Raw genomic sequence first — 19,328 nt, 5'->3', positions numbered from 1 at the left:
GGATTCCATTGGATGTTGTCAATCGCGAAAAGGGGGGATAGTCTTTGTCAAACGACGAAATAAATATGCGTAAATTCCGTTTTTGCTTTACCTCCTAGCTTTGGCATTAAGTTACGTAATTGAAGCAAAAAATTATTTAATATTTTATGCGCCGCGCGCGCCATTATTCTATGGCTAGAAATTGGCCTCAATGATTTGGGATCGAGGGGGATTATCCCTCTTTATCCTGCCTCATCTCATGTAGGCCTGGACAGCCTTCGTAGGTGGGCCCCATCCGTCGTCTACCCCGCACGGCCACCGACGCGCCCTGGTACGTAAGAAACACTGACATATTACGAGACTTACAATAGCCGGCTAGGGCCCTTTCTTCTGGCGCTCTTCTTGCTTCGCCGGCTCGTCTGTGTAAACCCCGGGGGTAGTGTCATGTTTATGTGTGGTATGGTTGGGTAGGGTAGTGCGGCTATGCAGCCTGGGATGCGCTTTGCTAAGGTGGCCCTTAGGCTAGCGCGGGAGGGGAGGGGTAAGGAGGGTATGGGGGGTGTGTATGTGTGTGTGTGTGTGTGTGTGTCGTTGTCTTCGTTTCTTGATCCTGGCTGTCTCTGAAACAGAAAAGGTTAGCGGGCAGGGGGGGGGGCATTGGGGTGGTCACCCAGGGTCAAAAAGTTGGTGTCTAGGTCTTTTGTGTTTGTCGGTCACGTCGGGTACGTAGTCAACGGCTTGCCTGAGGAGGGGATTGTCATGTCTAGCGGCTACGTCAAATCGTTTCTCCGCGTTTTGTCTTATTGTCTGTGTAGTGTTTGTGTATTGTAAGTCTCGTAATATGTCAGTGTTTCTTACGTACCAGGGCGCGTCGGTGAATATTTTATGCAAAAATGTTGACGTTTTAAATTTTATGAAGACACTAATAGACAATATCACTGAACATTGAAAATTGAAATAAATCGAAATACCAATGAGCCAGTGAACATTATAAATTTGAACTGACTTTTTGGGTATGTTAAATATTGCACAACGGAAATAATAAAATTAAAAAGTCTACAATATGCAAATCTCTTGAAATTGAAAGTGAATGTACCGAAAAAGTTTTCGCATACCCCTTACACCGACCGTACATTGTTGCCAATCTTATACACCCCTGACGATAATCAGCCACTAAGTAGGCCGTTCGGCGAGTGCTAGATGGGAATTTCCGCTTTGTCAACCTCTCAGGGCGACAAGCGGGGGCGGCATAGTAGTAGGCCGGCACAGCGCCGATCCCTACCGATCGTCATTTATTAATGAAACTTGACCTATCGCAATGCTCTCTGCGCCCCATCTAGTGCGCGTGCGCGACGCGCCAGTGTGACGTCACGATCAATAAGAGAGGAAGAGGATCCTCACGTCCCTCAGTGTTATTAGTGTACCTCCTTTTAAAAATAAGTTATTGTACATTTTAGAACATGTAAGTAAAGTATTTGGCTTGCTTTTAACTGTCGCTAACCCCGACTGTAAAATGTAGTTGTGCGATGTTTGATTTTTTAACTAAAACGCGTTGGCTCGCCTGAAAAACCGCAGATTTTAGTCTTTCTTTCAGGGCCTACTAGATCACTCAAATAAAGCAAGTAGCTTTTTGCTAGAAAAACGCTTTGGGCGATTATTTTTCTAGCAGATTTATTTCTGGTTGCTTACGACAAAACTGTAATTTGGTGGTTGCTGCTCCCAAAAGGAATACGAAAAATTTTAGCAATTAGTGCACACTTTTATGATTTTTTCAAAATTAAGACACCACATTATTACGACAGTGGCGTGTACTTGTGATTTTAACCGAGTTTTTTTGGTCTGGAAGTAACGCGAACGTAATAAAAATCGGTGCTATGAGTAAATGCACGGCAAATTGTTGTTATATTAAATAAACAATTTGCTGATATGTGGGTGTCAGAAATTGATTTTTAACGGGGTCGTGTGCGCAGGCGCGCGTGGAGGTTACCACGAAGTATTGAATCGCCGTAATTTTCCGTATTTAAAGAAGCCTTAGTTGATAGTTTTGCGTAGATTTTATTTATAGTAGCAGATATCATAGAAGTGTCACAGCTCTGAGGCTTTTATATCTCTCGCCACTGGAAAAATGTAAGTCACGACACTAATTTTTACATAAAATACAACACTGACTAATTATCTGAGAAGTAATAGTGATACTTATGCCTTATTATAAAATTTATGCATATAGTATCCGTGGATTTTGATGGATCTTGCATCTTGAATTCAATTTTCCAATACGGAGCGTATTTAAATGAAGAACACTAATGTTATCGGGTAATTTAAAGGTCAAAATATGATAATCTGGTCCAAATTTACTGCATTTACGAACTAGGAGACATTTAAGTGAAAATTAAAGAAAATATTTTTGTAATTTATAAAACAATGAACTTCAAATTTGGCCTGAGGTACCTACAGTAGTATTATTAACAGAATTAGAATATTAAAATTTCAATATGTAGCCCCTATGACTTGTTACTATTTTAGCTAAACCTTTCAAGATAAAAATGTGACGCCACTGTCCAAAATCCACGGGCAATAGTTAATGATATATATAATTTTTAATTGACAGTACAACCGTAAATTTCCTTAAGAAACTGCATGTTTTTTGGTGAATTTATTGTATAATTCAACAAAATAATTATATATGTAATCTATGCCCAGTGGCATAACCTTTTTTATTTTGAAAAAGGGCCTGGTTGCAATAACAGTATATCACTGAGGTATAACACAAAAACATGTGATTTAATTTTAACTTAAACACCCTGTGAGAGTTATGAAATACACTGATATTGTATCAGTTTTTGATTTTGACGTATGGTTATTTTCAAGGGCAACGCCCGATAACGACAAACAAAAAGCAACCGGTAGACTTACTTCCGTTTGATAGCAATGAAATAATATAGTACGTAAATAATGAAAAGATCGCATTCGTTTTCTTTATTTCCGATTTTAAATGATTGCACCCAGATTGATGACGTCAGGGTTTGTTTTTATCATCGAATGTCAATACTTAATGAAATTTGAACAGAACAGAGAAAAGAGTGTTGGCCATAAAGCATACATTATACAGGGTGTCCGTTAAAGAATGGGCCAAAAGTCGTATACAGTGTCACTCATAGTTTAGTTTCCGAGATAGGTACAGGGTGTTGAAGTTAAAAACATAAAACCGATTTTTAGGCATAGGATCTCGGAGATACGTTAAGGGATTTTTTTCTAATTTAATATGAGGGGTTTTAACGGGGACCTACACCATTCCCTGCCATTTTGCGTCAATACAAAAACCCAGTGGCGTGCGAACCATATTTTTGAGACCCTTTGTCTAAATAATAAATGTTACGAGACTGCGTAAAGCGGGAATAGATAATATTTTTCAAAGAATAAAAGGCATACTTTTACAAGAGAACAAGTCAACGATTTTCTCAAGCTAACTTTGAACGACAATTTCAAAAATTTCGATGACATTATTATAGGTACAATTCCAGATTCTAAACATGGTATGTCACGTAGGTACGTTTACAATTACTTTTCGTCTGGGTTCTGTTTCTCACCTAAAAATTCTCAAGAAATATATCAAAATAAAATTAAAAATAAAACTGAAATTTCATGCTTTTTTTACGCGCTATGAAGCAGGTAGATGATACAACCAACCAGTCGGCAAGAATACCCTTTCTATGATTCCTAATAAGATTGCACCGTTTTTTAAACTAGAACATCCTGAAACATATACAGGCCGTTCATTCCGAATAACATCGGCAACGTTACTGGCTAATACAGTTACCTCACCTCCCGTTGTCCATAGTAACTTCCACTTCTACGGTCAAATCCACTTACCTCCTTAATAACAATGTATTAGTAGTCTATTTAGGTACTATAGTGGGAGCAGATATGTTATACCAAAAATGTGTTTACGTTTTTATTTTAGTTTTCTTAATTGTTGATATGTTTTACAAGTGTAATACCTGAAATATCCCACGTAAGCACTGTACCTTGCCCCTTCTGCTTCTCAGGTCAGCAGGGGACGCACTGGCCCCAGGGGCGGGTACCGGAGGCGGAGAGGGCGGCGAGATCACGGGGGGTCCTCGGACGCCCCAGCAAATTGCCGCCCAGAAACGGCTGCAGCAGACGCAGGCCCAAGTCGACGAAGTCGTCGATATTATGAAGACGAACGTTGAGAAGGTGCTGGAGAGAGACTCAAAGTTATCGGAGCTGGACGATAGAGCGGGTAAGACCAATAATTAAACGAATCACTAACGCGTTTTATTCTTCTTTTATTTTTAAAATAGGTTAGGATTGAGTTAGGATTTTGTAAATTGGAAAGACCTTTTTAATAGTGACGTCATATACGCCAAATAATAGGCAACCCGGCCCATAGTGCACATTTGCAAAATTTTCCGACTATGCAAACAAATTTCCCGAAAGATTGTTCGAATGTTTATTACAAATGTATCCAAACGTTTTTGAAATAAGATAGGTCGAAAACGAACTTAATATTTTGTACAGAGACGAACAATTTCGTAATTTAGAAGTTCAAAAAACAGTAGAGATATTATACAAGGAAATTAAAATGGTATTTTCGGAAACATACAAATTGTTTTGACCAGTTTTAACAATTCCTGCAACAAGTTTCACGGTAGAAATAAATTTTTTTGTGTTAAGCGCATTAAGACTTAGAAATACGATGACACAAGAGCGCTTAAAAAACTTATCAGTGATGACGATAGAAAAAGAACTATTGCAAAGTCTTTAAAACATTATAAGTAATGGAACAAACCAAAAAGTAGTACAGAAAAGCAACCACAAACCACTAATCATGACGTCGATGACGTATCAACAAGCTCTCACCTGCGTATGAGGCTATTCCTTCCGAGCATGCGCATTAGGAGTAACACGGCTACTGTTAAATTTGTACTTTATTTAAATTTAGGGATATCCTTTTATATCGTTTTTTGTCAGTTTAAAGCACAGTAGTGTATCTATTTTACCAAACACGTGTTGGTTGTTCTTAAATACCTATAAATCCTTGTACAAATAAGTTAATTTGAAGTTGTTCATTTTTATAGTATCTATGTAAATAGCACACAAGGATCAGATTCGGTCTGTACAATTTCAACTATGACGATTTGTTGCGGCGTTGCCTAAATATGTGACGTCACAGTAAAAGGGTCTATTTAGGAAGGAAATCAGCGATGATTTATTCAAAATTGAGGTTAGAACCGACCCTTTACGGGTATGAGAAGGAAAAAATAGATGTATCATTAAGATTATGCTACAACGTAAAGCTCCTAGAGTACGTATAATAAGCCTACAATATATACGTGTAACGGTAATACTATTTTTAGATGCCTTGCAGCAAGGTGCGTCGCAGTTTGAACAACAGGCGGGAAAACTCAAGAGAAAGTTCTGGTTACAAAATTTAAAGGTAAGCATATTATAGTAATACCCAAGTGCAAAGCTAATATTGTCTTTTTGTTATTTCCCCTAAAATAGTTTTCATTAAATCAATTTCCGTAGAGTCGTTTTTATATTTCCCGATTTAATTGAGTTTCGTGAAGAAATTTTTCAAAATCGCAAATATTTACGGAAATATTTCTTTTCAAAGAAGTCCATCCACGTGTACATTTTGAAAACCGCTGCCCACATGGGAGGTAATCACTTGTACACGCACACCAATGAATTGTGAGGTTGCCAACTCATGTGTCAAAAGAATTATTTGAAATTGTTTTAATTTCAGCCTTAGGTTATATCTAACTCGAATTATACCTAATCTAACCCAAATTTTAGCTTTAAAATATAGTGAATTTTATAGGATTGAAAGAAACATTAATTTCAGCAAGTTATACAGGGTGTGGCGTGTATAATCTATAAAATTTAAACTACAAAAGTCTTATACGAAAAAGTTCTATCTTCGCGTTTTTTTTTTGTAAAAAGTTCATTTATTCAACAAAGATGAAGGCCGACCCTGTGTTTATTTATTAAAAACTTTGTAAATGTTTTTATGCGACCCGAGATACATCCTTATAATATGAGTGGGTATAATCTAATACTAGTAATACTAAAAGGTTAGGTTACATTCTCAAAAAATTTGGGCAGTCAACTGATTTTATATTTTTATTGAATTCATTATTCACTTAGTTATTAAATAATAAGCATCGTCCATCGACCCATCAGTGTTAAAAAGTGAAAGATTCCAGACAAAAGTTTTTATTTTGTAATTCCAAGATAGTGACAGTGTAATTTTTATAAAAAAGTAAAAAATAAGAATAGCGTGCCGATTACATTAAAAAGGAGATTCTTATTTCTTACTTTGCTTAATTTTTTAGTTTGTGCACAAACTAGTTTTACGATTAACCGAGAAAACAATGCATTTACTATTTCCGAACGTGTCGGATATGGTGTTAGTGTATGGTGCAGCCGGAGAAAATGCCCTCGCGGCGACTAGGTTGTACCGGGAACGATGGCCACAATGCCCCCCCCCCACATGTGCAAATACAGTCCTACAGTGTGTTCAGCGGTTGCGAGATATGGGAAGTGTTATTCCTCGAGGAGAAGGACGTGATCAGCAAGTGAACCTTAATGTTCCCCGGATTGTGATCAACGAATGCGTTTTGCAGATAGTTTTTACGGCAATGTGCCAATCAAGTAGACTTTCCGGCTTATGTTTGTGTAACAGATGAGGCGACATTTACCCGTGATGAATTTCCATAATATGCACATATGGGCCGATGAAAATCCTCACGCGATTAGGGAAACTCATTTTCAACATCGGTTCGCGGTAAACGTTTGAATTATTAGACGATGTGGCATTACCAGTTCGGGCACTCATGTTTTATCTTCAAGATGGGGCTCTTCCACCCAATTCTCGAGAATTAACAACACTTTTAAATGAAATGTTTCCTCAGCGTTGGATTGGACGCGCCTCTAACTCTGATGGACTTTTATCTTTGGAGTCACTTGATATGTCTTTGGTTTACAATACTCCAATTGCGACGGTGGAAGAATTGCGAAACCAAATACTTGAAGTTGTTGACACAATTTGGGGAATACCTGGAATTTGTGAAGACGCAAAAATCTGTCATTTTTGCAAATCTTTGCATTTCTAGTAACACATAACACTGCACTTTGATTTTGTTTTTGTATAACTTTGTTTAAAATCAAGTCGCCAATAGGATTGTCAATATACGAAATATTCCAGTCTGTTCAAAATGAAGCTAAAATTTGGGGAAATAATTTCAGGCTTTTGCGCCAGCAAAATGTCGTCGCAACAAAGTTTTTATCACGCTGTATTATCCAAATCTCATTGTAAAAGTACCTACCAGAGGTACTATTATGTAAACAGATGGCGCTAGATTTCATTATAATTTCCGTTTTTTATTTTCCAGATGATGATAATAATGGGAGTTATCGGCCTTGTAATTCTAATCATCATTGTTAGTAAGTAAACCCTTTTATTATCTCTCTCTCTATATATCTATCAAACAAACACCGTCATCCTCATACCTGTAAATCACTCATTCTCGAACAGATAAAGCAACATTATTTGAAGGAAGTTTTACACAAAACAACTTGTCGTGTTAAGTTACCTACAAAACAAGAAATTTCGAAACGATACAAAGATCTCAAACGTTTCGACAACTGCCGCAAGATCGCAGAACGATAAAGGTGAACTCAAGGCGTTTTGGAGGTAACTTAACGCCATAATAATACTACAACTACCCCAAAATATATTACCCGGTACACAGAAAACACCGAGCCAAACCTACTAACCAATTGGAAATCAAAATTTGTCTTAACGAGAGTGTTTTTTCCTCCCTAGTGAACTTCATGTAACTGGGCCAAAAATTCGGTAATAGTTTTGAATGAAATTTGTGTTTTAATGTAAAGGCTTCTGTCTGTCTTTCTGTCTTAGCGCCCCCCTATCCCCCCACCATTTATGACATATAGACCGATTTGAATCATTTCAATGAGGGCATAGTGAGAGTAAATTGATTTCTTGTCAATACGGCTACGAATGAAGAGTTTGATATCGCAACGCGGGGCAGAACTGATTTTTCTCGTTGAAATAAACAACAAATAAAGAGTAACATATTGTTTCCTTTTTTTTAACTCAAATAAATAGTTTAAAATACACTTCAATTCTTGTGTACGCCGCCACTGTAATACTCACGTATTTATAACAAGATTGTCGGCAACCTACAGTGCATGTGGAGGGTGATAGTGCGGGTCACCGGCGACGGAGCGAAGGGTTGTTCCGCATTTGAAGATGGTACATTTAACTGTGAATTTGAATGTTTTTCATCGTCGTTAAATTACAAACGAACTCCGTATCTTGAGGTCCGCGTAGTTAAAAGTGGCAGGTTACGCATTTAAGAGATCACGTGAGCTTTGTACATTACACGAATAATGGACTGGAGCAAATTCAGAGAAGTGTTATAAAAATCATGTGAAGAAACAGACTATTTATTTGACCATACCACACATTCACTGAAAACCGTTCGTGGAACATTTTCAATCGAAAGTATTATTTTTGGAATTTGACAGAAACGACTAATTATATTTCATCCAGAAACATACCCAATTTTTTTTCCTGTTAAAAAGCTCTCTTTTCTCTAATAAACTTTTATTAGAGAAATTTTTCTGGATTATTTCCAGTTTAAAAGTTATATAGGGGAGGAAAATAAGTTGGGAAATGACCATTTCGCGACTTTTTGTTTCGGCAAGCTGAATTTATCACTACAGATGTTAAATATTATGTACAATGACATATTAGTTTCCACAGTCATAAAAATGGGGGGAAGATTGTTTACAGGATGGTTAATTGTATAATTTTTACGTAAATTCACGTTTTTCGCTAATAACTTTTTTTCCGTTCATTTCCACGAGAAAACAGTAATGTACTTTTTTTTCGTCTTCAAAAGACCTACAAAACTAGCCTTCGAGCATCAAAAAATATTGATTAGATCGAAAGTTATAAACAGAAGAAGTTTATTTATGACTTTTGAATTAAACATTTATAAACTGCGTTATTATTACCAGAACGTTTTGGCATCGCCAAATTTTTTTAGCCTTAGTTGCAAAATGAAGTATACGACGCACGAGCGTGATATAGCTATATATCATTATTCGGAAAGCTTATGAAAAGAGCTTTAAGTTAAAAAAAATCGCCAAGATTAGTTGAAAAACAACGGACTGTTAAAGTTGACGGCCTATTAAACAAATTAGGTTGGTAGCGGCAAAAAAAATATTGTCATAACCGGCAACTCGAGTACTTTCCCAGGTAAAAATATTTTATTTGTGGAAGTATGTTAAGTGCATAAGAAATATTGTCAAAAGTCAGTGGGTCGCTTGATTTTCGGCGAGCCGTGGCGCGGCGGAAGGGTGGGGGAAACGAACGACAGCGAGTCCGAAGAAAATGACGATAATATTCATNGATAAAAATATTTTATTTGTGGAAGTATGTTAAGTGCATAAGAAATATTGTCAAAAGTCAGTGGGTCGCTTGATTTTCGGCGAGCCGTGGCGCGGCGGAAGGGTGGGGGAAACAAACAACAGCGAGTCCGAAGAAAATGGCGATAATATTCATAGTTCTGCCGTTAAAAAAGCGAAATTCGCTTGAAAATAATATATTTGACAGTCTGTATCTCCGTTGTTTTTCAACGAATCTTGAAGATTTTTTTTAACTGAAAGTTCTTTTCATAAGCTTTCCGAATACGTATAGCTATATCACGCTCGTACGTCGTAAAAAATAAAAAAAATTTCCAGGTTACAAATTTGAAATTTAAAAAAAAATTATAGATTTCAATGTATTATTATGAAATATACCATGACAAAAATCAGTGCGATTGTGGAAGATCCTCCGGATCGTCCAGACTAATAATTAGTTAATTTGTTTATAAAATTATAACTTGAAAACTATTCTACTTACCGATTCCAGATTTCATGTGAGTTGTTAGACAGTGATAAGGAATGCGATGCCAAAACGTTTTGGTAATAGTAACGCAATTTATAAATATGTATAATTCAAAAGTCATAAACAAACTTCTTCTGTTTATAACTTTTGATCTAATCAATATTTTTTGACGCTCTAGGGCTAGTTTTGTAGGTCTTTTGAAGACGAAAAAAAATTACTTTACTGTATTCTCGTGGAAATGAACGGAAAAAAGTTATAAGCGAAGAACGTGAATTTACGTAAAAAATTATACAATAAACCAGTCTGTAAACAATCTTCCCTCCATTTTTATGACTTTGGAAACTAATTCGTTATTGTACATAATAGTCGTTTGTATGTATCCCGAAGAAAATGTTACTCTTATTTATTTGTTTATTGCGACGTGAGGAATTAGTCCCAAGATTGTTCTGCAGCATCATCCTACGTGTGATAGTCTCTTTCAAAAATCATTAAATATGTAACTTATATTGGTCACTAACACTTAAAATTGTCGATGTGATCATTTACTCCCAGTATGTGTTATTATCACGTATATTGTGAGCATGTTTTTTAAAGGGGTTTTTTCCCCTGATACTGCATGATTTCATCCAAGTACAGTAGATGCTTGAACTTTTTAAGTTGTTTATTTTAAACGTTACATTTTGTCGAAAGTCGATTTAAAATTAACTGTGTTTGCCCAAATTTTAGTCAGAACTATGATTTAAATGTCTTTTAGGAGACATTTTTTAGTCTTTTTAGGAGACTAAGACTCATGTTTGACTAAATGGGATCGATTTCCTAAGTGAAATTAAATAAAATATTAAATAAACACAAAACGCAGAAAATAAAGTCACTCCAGTTGTAAAATTAAAAATTTATTATAGTTATGTTGGCAATTCTGAATAGTATTATTGTGTTAGGTTGGTAGTACCAACAGCGGCCAATACTAGCCACTAGACGTTTACATTCATATATTTAAGAGAATGACTACCAAGTCATAAAAGCAAAGACGACGTTTTGAAAGTTTGTTTTAATTTTAACGACTCCTTTTTTTATATCAAAATGAAACAGTATAAAGTTAAAACATATTCTAATAAAAATTTACTGGTTACAATTTTTAAAATATACATCCTTCCTAATATTCAACGTATGCTATGGAACCTGACTAAGGAAAAACCTTTTTCTGGCGATAGTCGATTGTTGTTCTTTGACATCGTTGAGAATTAAGAATTAACTTATTTCTGTGTTTATTACATACGATAAAGTGATGCTTCTACATAATTTTGAGAACATTCCCCATAAATTACGGAAATAAGTTCGTTATTATTGTAATATGAGACATTTTGACTAATTGGTACTTACCCAAAACGTCCAAAATTTAAAAAAAGAAAGTTCACTGTCAGTATCATTATCAATGTCAAAAATAAATATCTCTGTCGTATTCGCAATGTGAATCTTCAAACAATTTTAACATGTACAATACAATTTTTGCATATACACACTTTGTTCACTTCATTAAAAATAAAATGCAGTACATTATCATTTAAAGTAAAAGATACACTGAAAAAAAAGTATTTGAATGAAATGAGCAGATTTAAATGGAATTATTTGCCGTTATTGTTATTTTACTCTATTCAAATGTATATACTTTGGTCAAACTATGTGAAACATTTGCTGTAATTATAATTTTTCTTAGAATTTATATTATTTGTAAATTAGGTATATAATTTAATGCAAATCTTTTACAGTTTTGAAAGTTATTATCTCGGACTTTAATTACAATATATCTTATAGTTCATCATAAACTGCAATCATATTTGTTTCAAAACCAGCAGTTCCTTAAAATATATATTTAAAATTTAGTATTAATGCAGGAATTATTCAAGAGATATGTAGCATATTATAATCAAACTTATGTTTTCTTGAAAGAAAATTGTAGCAGGTCACAGAATGGCCTAGGTGGGAAGTAGCACGATAGATGGAGCTACTTACGCTCTGTGTATACACATCTCTTTGTGAGTAACGACACTAAAGCAGCCGGATCATTCTAACAACATAATGATGAGGACCATCAATAAGTCCTAAACCGATCTCCGTCGGAAATACTTTACTTGTAAATCGCTCTCTTGACAAATGAATTTCGTGACGGGTGACTGAACTCGGGTCGACTCAGGTAGTCATTTCCTAAATCTATGAATGTACTCTTTTCTGTTTTGCACAAGACGATGACAATGAATCGTTTCAGAAAACTAACAAAATACTGAAAGTTATCATAATTTGTCTAAATCATCTTACGAGGCTAAATATCAACCTTGGTTTTACTTTAAATGCGTTCTAAACTAAATTTGTATAATACTCCATTCTCGTTGCATGCGTAGTGCATGGTATCCGAAATATGGCGCCGTTGGGAAAGAACAACGGATTCATTTAATTTTTTTTTTGTATTATCAATAATATTTATTGCATTTATAATTTTTTTGCCCTGTTGTAAAGTTTAAGCAACAATTCGCTTCTCTGCCCCCTATTTGTCTTAAAACTGTGAACAATTAGACGCAGTGACACCTAATGATGCCAATCCGATGGGCGACGACTATTTCTAGTTTCAAAGCTAACCCGATGTTCTTTCTCATAGCTTGCCGTCGCAAGAGAACAACGAAACTCATACTTCCCGTAATTTCTTTTACAGTAAGAATGATATTTGGCAAAATAAGAAAATCTACCATTTATAAAAAACAATACACCAAACCAAATATTATAAAAATAAATACTTGTAAGATTATAAAAAGGTCGGTAGGGAGTTAGATTTGTTGGCGATATATTCAATGGTAAAGTCTTCAAACAAAATAAAATCACAACTGTCTCATTTTTATAACGGAAGGAATATCTGGTATTTCCCCTGATTGACACAAGATGGCGGCGCATTAAACGAAAAACGGGGGATAATATCGGGTATTTTGTTCCTTGGTAAGAATGGTAGGTGTGCTGTCAAAAGTCTTAAAAAATGTATTTAAACGAACTTGTCTAATATATTAATAATTGTTTAAGTTATGTAAGATATAGTGAAATTTTCAGTGGATATTTCTTTTACTTTTAACTAGGTTAACTTGATCTTTTTACTTGTAACAAAAATCGAATAGACATAATAAAATCGTCGGGCAATCACAACAAAAGGAAGATCAAAATGTACTTTCGTGATTGAAATACCCCTTGCACACTTATTTAACCAAAAATATGCAGTCACACACATAAAATTAGATAATTCTTTAAAATAATAAGTAATTTACATACTTTTTTCGTTACTTACATTCATTTTGTCCAGATAACATACCAATAAACCATAATAAAAGAAAACTGTTTCATAAAGTGTGATTAGTTTATTTTTTTGTCAGCCTAATAAAGTGAGGTTATGTTTGTACAGTTCAAGTTTTGGAACGATAAGGGTGGCTGCTTAAAAGAGAGGTTAGGTTTCCGCCGCGCTCTTCTCGTTTGTCTCTCGTTTTCAAACGATTCGTTTTTGTTTTGATTGCGCCGACCCTAAAAACAACTAACTGGTACTGGATATGTACATAATTTTAGCTGTAAGTATTCATATTCAGGCTGTAGGCGATATGACTTGAAGTTAGGAGATTAATTTATCTGTTAGATGAAAATGTTTATATACATGTATATAGGATAAACAATCGCTTACGAGAAAAAAAAAGATGCATTTAAAAAACAACATCGGCAATATGAGAAGGGTTTTTTTAATGTAGCGTTTTTTAATTTGTTAAAAATTGTAAAATTCCAAAATTCGAATTAATAAAATATGTGGCACTAAAAGTTGGATTTATTGGGGGAAACGACCTTGTATCTAGAGGAACAGAATCGCATCTACAGCGAAGTAATAACAATGCAATATTTCTTTCGTAACTATGTGACGTAAAAATCTGTCCTCTAAATGTAAGGTTAGCTTGCATTTAATAAACACTATTACGGAAAGAAGAGAAGTGTGAAGAAATGTGTTAATTTCGTTTCGGATACCAGGACGATAGAAGAGAACGGACTGGACTGTGGAAGGTATATTGATAATATTATCTTCTATTGCATGGTACATTTACACTTGACTTTTTACTACATTTTCTGCCTGATTCATGCTACATTACATTTTCATCACATCTGCCGAGATACGGTATATACAGAGAAAGACAGACAGATTTTACACTACAGAGAAAACTGAACATCTAGTTCTAGTGCGGGGCGTTTTTTAAGTTAAGTATACCAACTAGACGGGGTTTTGCGGAACCTAGTCGATAAGAGAATGGAGTGCGTTCGCAATCGTGTTCTAGGAGCTGCTTTTATATACTACTTATAAAATTTCCTGTAATGAAACATGCAGCAGATTGTTGAAATGCGTTTTTCTTGAAAACGGACAATTTCTAGAGCTAATGACAAGTATACCATTTTTTCACGAAAATTATGTAGGTTTAAGATTTAAAAAAAAAATAAGCTTTAACGTTGTGGATAAAAAAATTATGCTCGTATTTACGTCATAAACACGGCGTATGTGGCGCCCTCTAGAAGATACATCGAAATAGATAACAAATTATGATTTCTCGTATACAGAAACATTTACCCCTAAATTTTCACGTTCATACACTCAAAAATATTATAATTATTACGAAAATTCAATTTTTAATTTCCAACTTTGACACCCTGTATCTTTTTTGTTATCAACATATTATTAAGGCATGTTGGCTCCAATCGTAATATTTTGAAGTAAAAAATCTATTATGTCTCTATGGACCATTACTTACGGACCACACTGTATATTAATGCATACTTAGCTTCGTTAAATTTTTCTCTTTTCAAAAATATATAATATGTTACTGTTTGATTCAGGACTTTTCGACATATTTCAGTTTAAAATATTATTTTATTGTTAAAATAGGAAATAAACTTCTGTCAAAGTCATTTGTTTGTTCCGCGTGTCTCGTCCATAGCCACTGCGATCCCTCAGACATAAATTACACTCCTGTTTTTTCAAAAATAATTTTAGTTTAGTTCTATATACCGATATAAGATGTTCGTGTATGCGATCACGCTTATTTCGTTGCTCACGAATTGTGTTTGTGGCATTGTCGATCGCTTGCTCCGCCGTCTGTTGCGTCAGGACAGCCTGCAAAACTAAATCTAACGTATTAGTAGTTGCTACCCGAATTATTGAACTAAACTAGCTATAAAACAAATTGAAGTGTCACGAACTCACATATGATTAGTGGTTCTATGATCTCTCTCGATGCTATCGAACAGCCCCTACTTCACAGGCATTAATTTTAAAGAATTATGAAACCAAAATAATAGTATTAGTAACCTTGGACTGCCCTGAAAATTTACAGGTTGTTTTTTACATGCTAGACTAACCTACATTTAAATATTGCTGAATTTTAATAAATCGCCCTGTATATTAGAAATTAGGGGTTTGCGATAATTCACTCTGGGTGCTCAGGTTAATATACCTATCGTTGTTGATAAGAGGGCTCTATAGCAAATAGCCAACCAGCAATACATTTTTTATAGATTTTATTGCATAGTTTGTCTAAATATGGAGCAATGCACAAATAACAGACTTTCCTCTATTCTAACGCAGATTTTTTATAGAATGGAGTTAGTTTGAAGCTTAAATTACTTTTTGTTGCAAAGAAATTTGTAATTTGCCGCTTTTGAACAAGCGGCAGTTATTTGAGTTTCAAACTAAATCCATTTTATAGAAAATCTGCGTTTAAATGGGGGAAAGTCTCTTATTTGTGTATTCATTCATATTTAGCCAAACTATAAAAATGTATTGCTGGTTCCCCATTTGCTATAAAGCCCTCTAAAGGTCTTACGGGTTAATTTTCGTAAATCTCCATTAAGATGTAATTTGAATTAAACCGATTGACGGCATGTAATAACTGTTTTATTCATCACTACAGTCATAGCGTCAATACGTTACTTGGCAGTCACTTACGCCTTGACATACAGGTTCGGAAAGTCCCCATGGTTCGTCGGCCGTTACGTGAGAGCGATAAAGTAAGTCATAGAAATCCGTGCGATAGAGAAGGATGGCTATAATGAAGGCGTCTCATAGTCACCGCTCGTTTCGCCCTTCCACAAATAAAGTGGATATGGCTAAATGGAAACCTTAATTTTTTAGAGAAGAGAGCATTTTTTCGTATCGGGCAATATAAGAAATAATTTTATCTGATAATATTTCAAAATTTGCAGCTAAATATAAAAAAAAATTAGGCAATATACAGCGGAATGGAATTATAGGAACAGTTGAGGTATTTGATCAGTCTAGGGACTTTATAACACGCCATAAGCGCCATCTGGATCATCAAATTTCATTTCCGTTTAGTTTCTGTTCCCTCTTTGTTAATCAAACGATTTAAAGTCGGTCGTGAAACTTAACTAAACACCCAGTACACTTGATTTTTTCTGGCTATAGTGAAGTTCATGCCTGCTGAGACGGCGCCAAGCGGAGGCACGAACGCTGTAGCGACCGGGCAAGCCGCGGGCGCAATCACCGGAGGCCAAGCAGCGCAGCCAGTCCAACCGGAAAAACCAGCAGCGCCATAATCCGCTGCATAGGAGAGGAGGAAGAGGGGGGCGGTGGGGGGACCTGGGATACGAACGCTTTTGTAGTTTTATTATTTCCACGAACGGCAAGTTCTGAATACCTCGAGTTTTTCCACTTTCAGGCCTGTCAACTTTACAAACACAATTATTCTTAAATGTACATTGTTTTCTAGCTCTTGGTACATTAAAAAACGATTTATTTTGTACCCCACAAGTGTGTATATGTACAACTAAATATTTAGGACGATAAAGTTATCCCTTCTGTCGACTGTGATGCCCCTGTGGGCAATAGCACATTGGGAATAACTTTTTTTCGTTCTATATATGAATGATTGTTATAATTTTACGATTAAATCAAAATAATAACGTGTTATTCTTCCAAATTATTGAGATTTGCATGGAGGTATCGTACTGACGCTGAAGGCGCCATCTATTAACCGTCAGGAAAACTAGAACCTAATGGACAAAAACGATAGATGGCGCTGACGCTCTTTCAATTTTATGCTAAGTTTCATTGATTTTTCGGGAGCTATCTCGCTAATACTATTACATCTTGCCCTTATGGAGAGAACGAAAAACAGCTTAATCGTAACGATTGGTCCTGGCGATCCCCCTTGTTAAAATAACGAAAAATCTTGTGCATTATGAAATTTCTATCGTTCTGTTAAGCGTAAGGCATTTTTTTACGTAACACCTTGTAGAGTGCGTGTTTATTGTGAAATGTAAATCTTACATCGCATCAGTTATGTGTTTATAATTCTAAAGAAATTAGTAAGTTAGCGGAATTTTTTGTATAACCACAATCAACATTAAATCTCAATCGTAATTATACTAAAATAGTGAAGTATGTTTGTAATACCCTGTATAATTATCGCAGAATTCCGTAAAACTTTTTCGTTGGCACATATTCACGTCTCTAGAACTAATACTTTTGTTTGGTACTGGTGAAATGATTATACAGGGTGGCCAAAGGAAATGTATATCTTCAGGCTTAGTGTACAGTAAACAGCTTTTACTTGATTTTGTAGTTTAACTATGAAAATGTTCGATATGGGGATCAGTATTTGTACAGGGTGACACATAAGTTTCTTTACAATGACTGGGAGAAAACAAAAAAAATCGGCAAAAAAAATTACGACGTTCAGAGAAACGTGTATCGCCCTGTACCATCTAGTTCTTTTGCAGGATTTTTCAACACTTTACACACATATAAAAGCATATTTTTATGTACATATTTTTTTTAACTTATGTTGTTCACAAGGTACATATGTATAGGTAGGTATTGGACTTATAGTAAATTCATTCTTAAAGGCAAATGTTTTAGGTAATCAATTATTCTTATTGTAAATATTATTATTGATTTTTAGGATATTTAAAGTGTTGGTGTCGACTGGGGTATTAGTCCAATTAATCTGTCACGGATTATTTGTTAAATTTACAAAAAATACCACCTGGAAACGAAAAATATGGTGATATAGGAAAAAAATTCTAAGAAAGATAGTGTTTCTTTCTTATGGCGCATAAACAGCGAAGTTAACTTAAAAAATTCATAAAAGTAAAAAAACGGTTTTTCGCTAATCAAAGAAAAGTTCGTATTTTTAAATATATCGATTGCTATATTACTTTTCGATATATATCGAAAAAACGATCAAAAATCGACTTTTTCTGTTTTTGCTGTATCTCTTGCAAATTAAGGTTCTGAAACTTGTTATTTGCAGTAAATATAGCTTTCGGCAAGCAAAAAAGTGCCTTTTTTTAAATTAAAAAATATTAAGAATTTTTCGAGTTATCTCGATTTTTCGATAAAAAAGGTTATCTCGAAAATCGGCTCTTCTTGCTCGACCAATAATCGTAGAGAAACGAATCAGGGTTAATTTTAGCCACTTTTGCATTTTTAATTGTGCAAAAAAAATTATCTCAGCTCCAGAAGGTCGTAGAGCAACGTATTTTTTTTTAAATTCGCGTAAAAATGCCAGCAATCAATTCCTGTAATAGACATTATCGAGAAATGAAAATCGAAAAAGATATTCAACAAAAACGCTTTTTACTTTTTTCAGTCATTTTTGGACACATGAAATGAATAAAATCGTTACCACTCTTTTTTACCATGAAAGTACAACTTTTAAGGAAAAAAATTAGCCCTGATTCGTTTCTCTACGATTATTCGTCGAGCAAGAAGAGTCGATTTTCGAGATGAGCTTTTTAATTTAAAAAAAGGCACTTTTTTTGCTTGTCGAGGGCTACATTTACAGCAAGTAACAAGTTTCAAAACCCTAATTTGCAAGAGATACAGCAAAACAAGAAAACTCGATTTTTGACGGTTTTTTCGATATATATCGATATATTTAAAAATACGAATCGATAGGTTTTTTTAATATCTACAACTTCGTCGTCGTTTAAAATTTTCCGATTAAAGTTTAAGTTTATTTTTTATTAGTGAAAAGCAGTTTTTTTTACTTTTATTAATTTTTTAGGATAACTTTTATGCGCCACAGAAAAAAAACACTATCTTTCTTAGAATTTTTTTCCTATATCACCATATTTTTTATTTCCAGGTGTTAAATTCTGGACTATATGTATAGTTAAAAAGTCGGGAAAATCCCACTTCTGATCGCCTGTACGACTCAGTCGCGACACCCTATATACGCCTTTGAAATATTTTAAATGTAAACATTCAACTAGGCTTTAAGATGTGTATAATAAAGGATGGACTATAATTGTAAAAAATTGAAAAATATATAAATAAAGTGATACCAGAATTGATCTTAAAACACATTTTTTTTGAGTT

The 19,328-nt window shown here is 34.7% G+C and overlaps 1 protein-coding gene across 2 annotated transcripts; it reads left to right on the top strand.

The window, feature by feature from the left end:
- Positions 1–1,368: 1,368 nt before the first annotated feature.
- LOC108913552 (vesicle-associated membrane protein 2) lies at positions 1,369–18,140 on the top strand. Of its 2 annotated transcripts, XM_018719117.1 has the most exons (6): positions 1,369–1,441; positions 4,026–4,240; positions 5,358–5,437; positions 7,398–7,449; positions 7,832–7,861; positions 12,630–13,675. In XM_018719117.1, coding segments are annotated over exons 1-5 (363 nt in total). In that variant the 5' UTR covers positions 1,369–1,439; the 3' UTR covers positions 7,846–7,861; positions 12,630–13,675. The 2 variants fall into 2 exon arrangements, with proteins under 2 accessions (XP_018574633.1, XP_018574632.1); XM_018719116.1 differs by lacking the exons at positions 7,832–7,861; positions 12,630–13,675 and adding an exon at positions 16,410–18,140.
- The last annotated feature ends 1,188 nt before the right edge of the window (positions 18,141–19,328 follow it).

The sequence above is a fragment of the Anoplophora glabripennis genome, unplaced genomic scaffold (genome assembly GCF_000390285.2).
Source record: "Anoplophora glabripennis isolate ALB-LARVAE unplaced genomic scaffold, Agla_2.0 scaffold1049, whole genome shotgun sequence".
NCBI lineage: Eukaryota > Metazoa > Arthropoda > Insecta > Coleoptera > Cerambycidae > Anoplophora > Anoplophora glabripennis.
Note: the sequence above shows the minus strand (reverse complement) of the source record. Positions and strands in the feature narration are given on the sequence as shown.

Bases quoted from the DNA above. Each gene is read 5' to 3' on its own strand.
- LOC108913552 (XM_018719116.1), top strand. The intron at 4,241-5,357 runs GTAAGACCAATA...TACTATTTTTAG, and splicing joins GGAGCTGGACGATAGAGCGG to ATGCCTTGCAGCAAGGTGCG. The intron at 5,438-7,397 runs GTAAGCATATTA...TTTATTTTCCAG, and splicing joins TCTGGTTACAAAATTTAAAG to ATGATGATAATAATGGGAGT.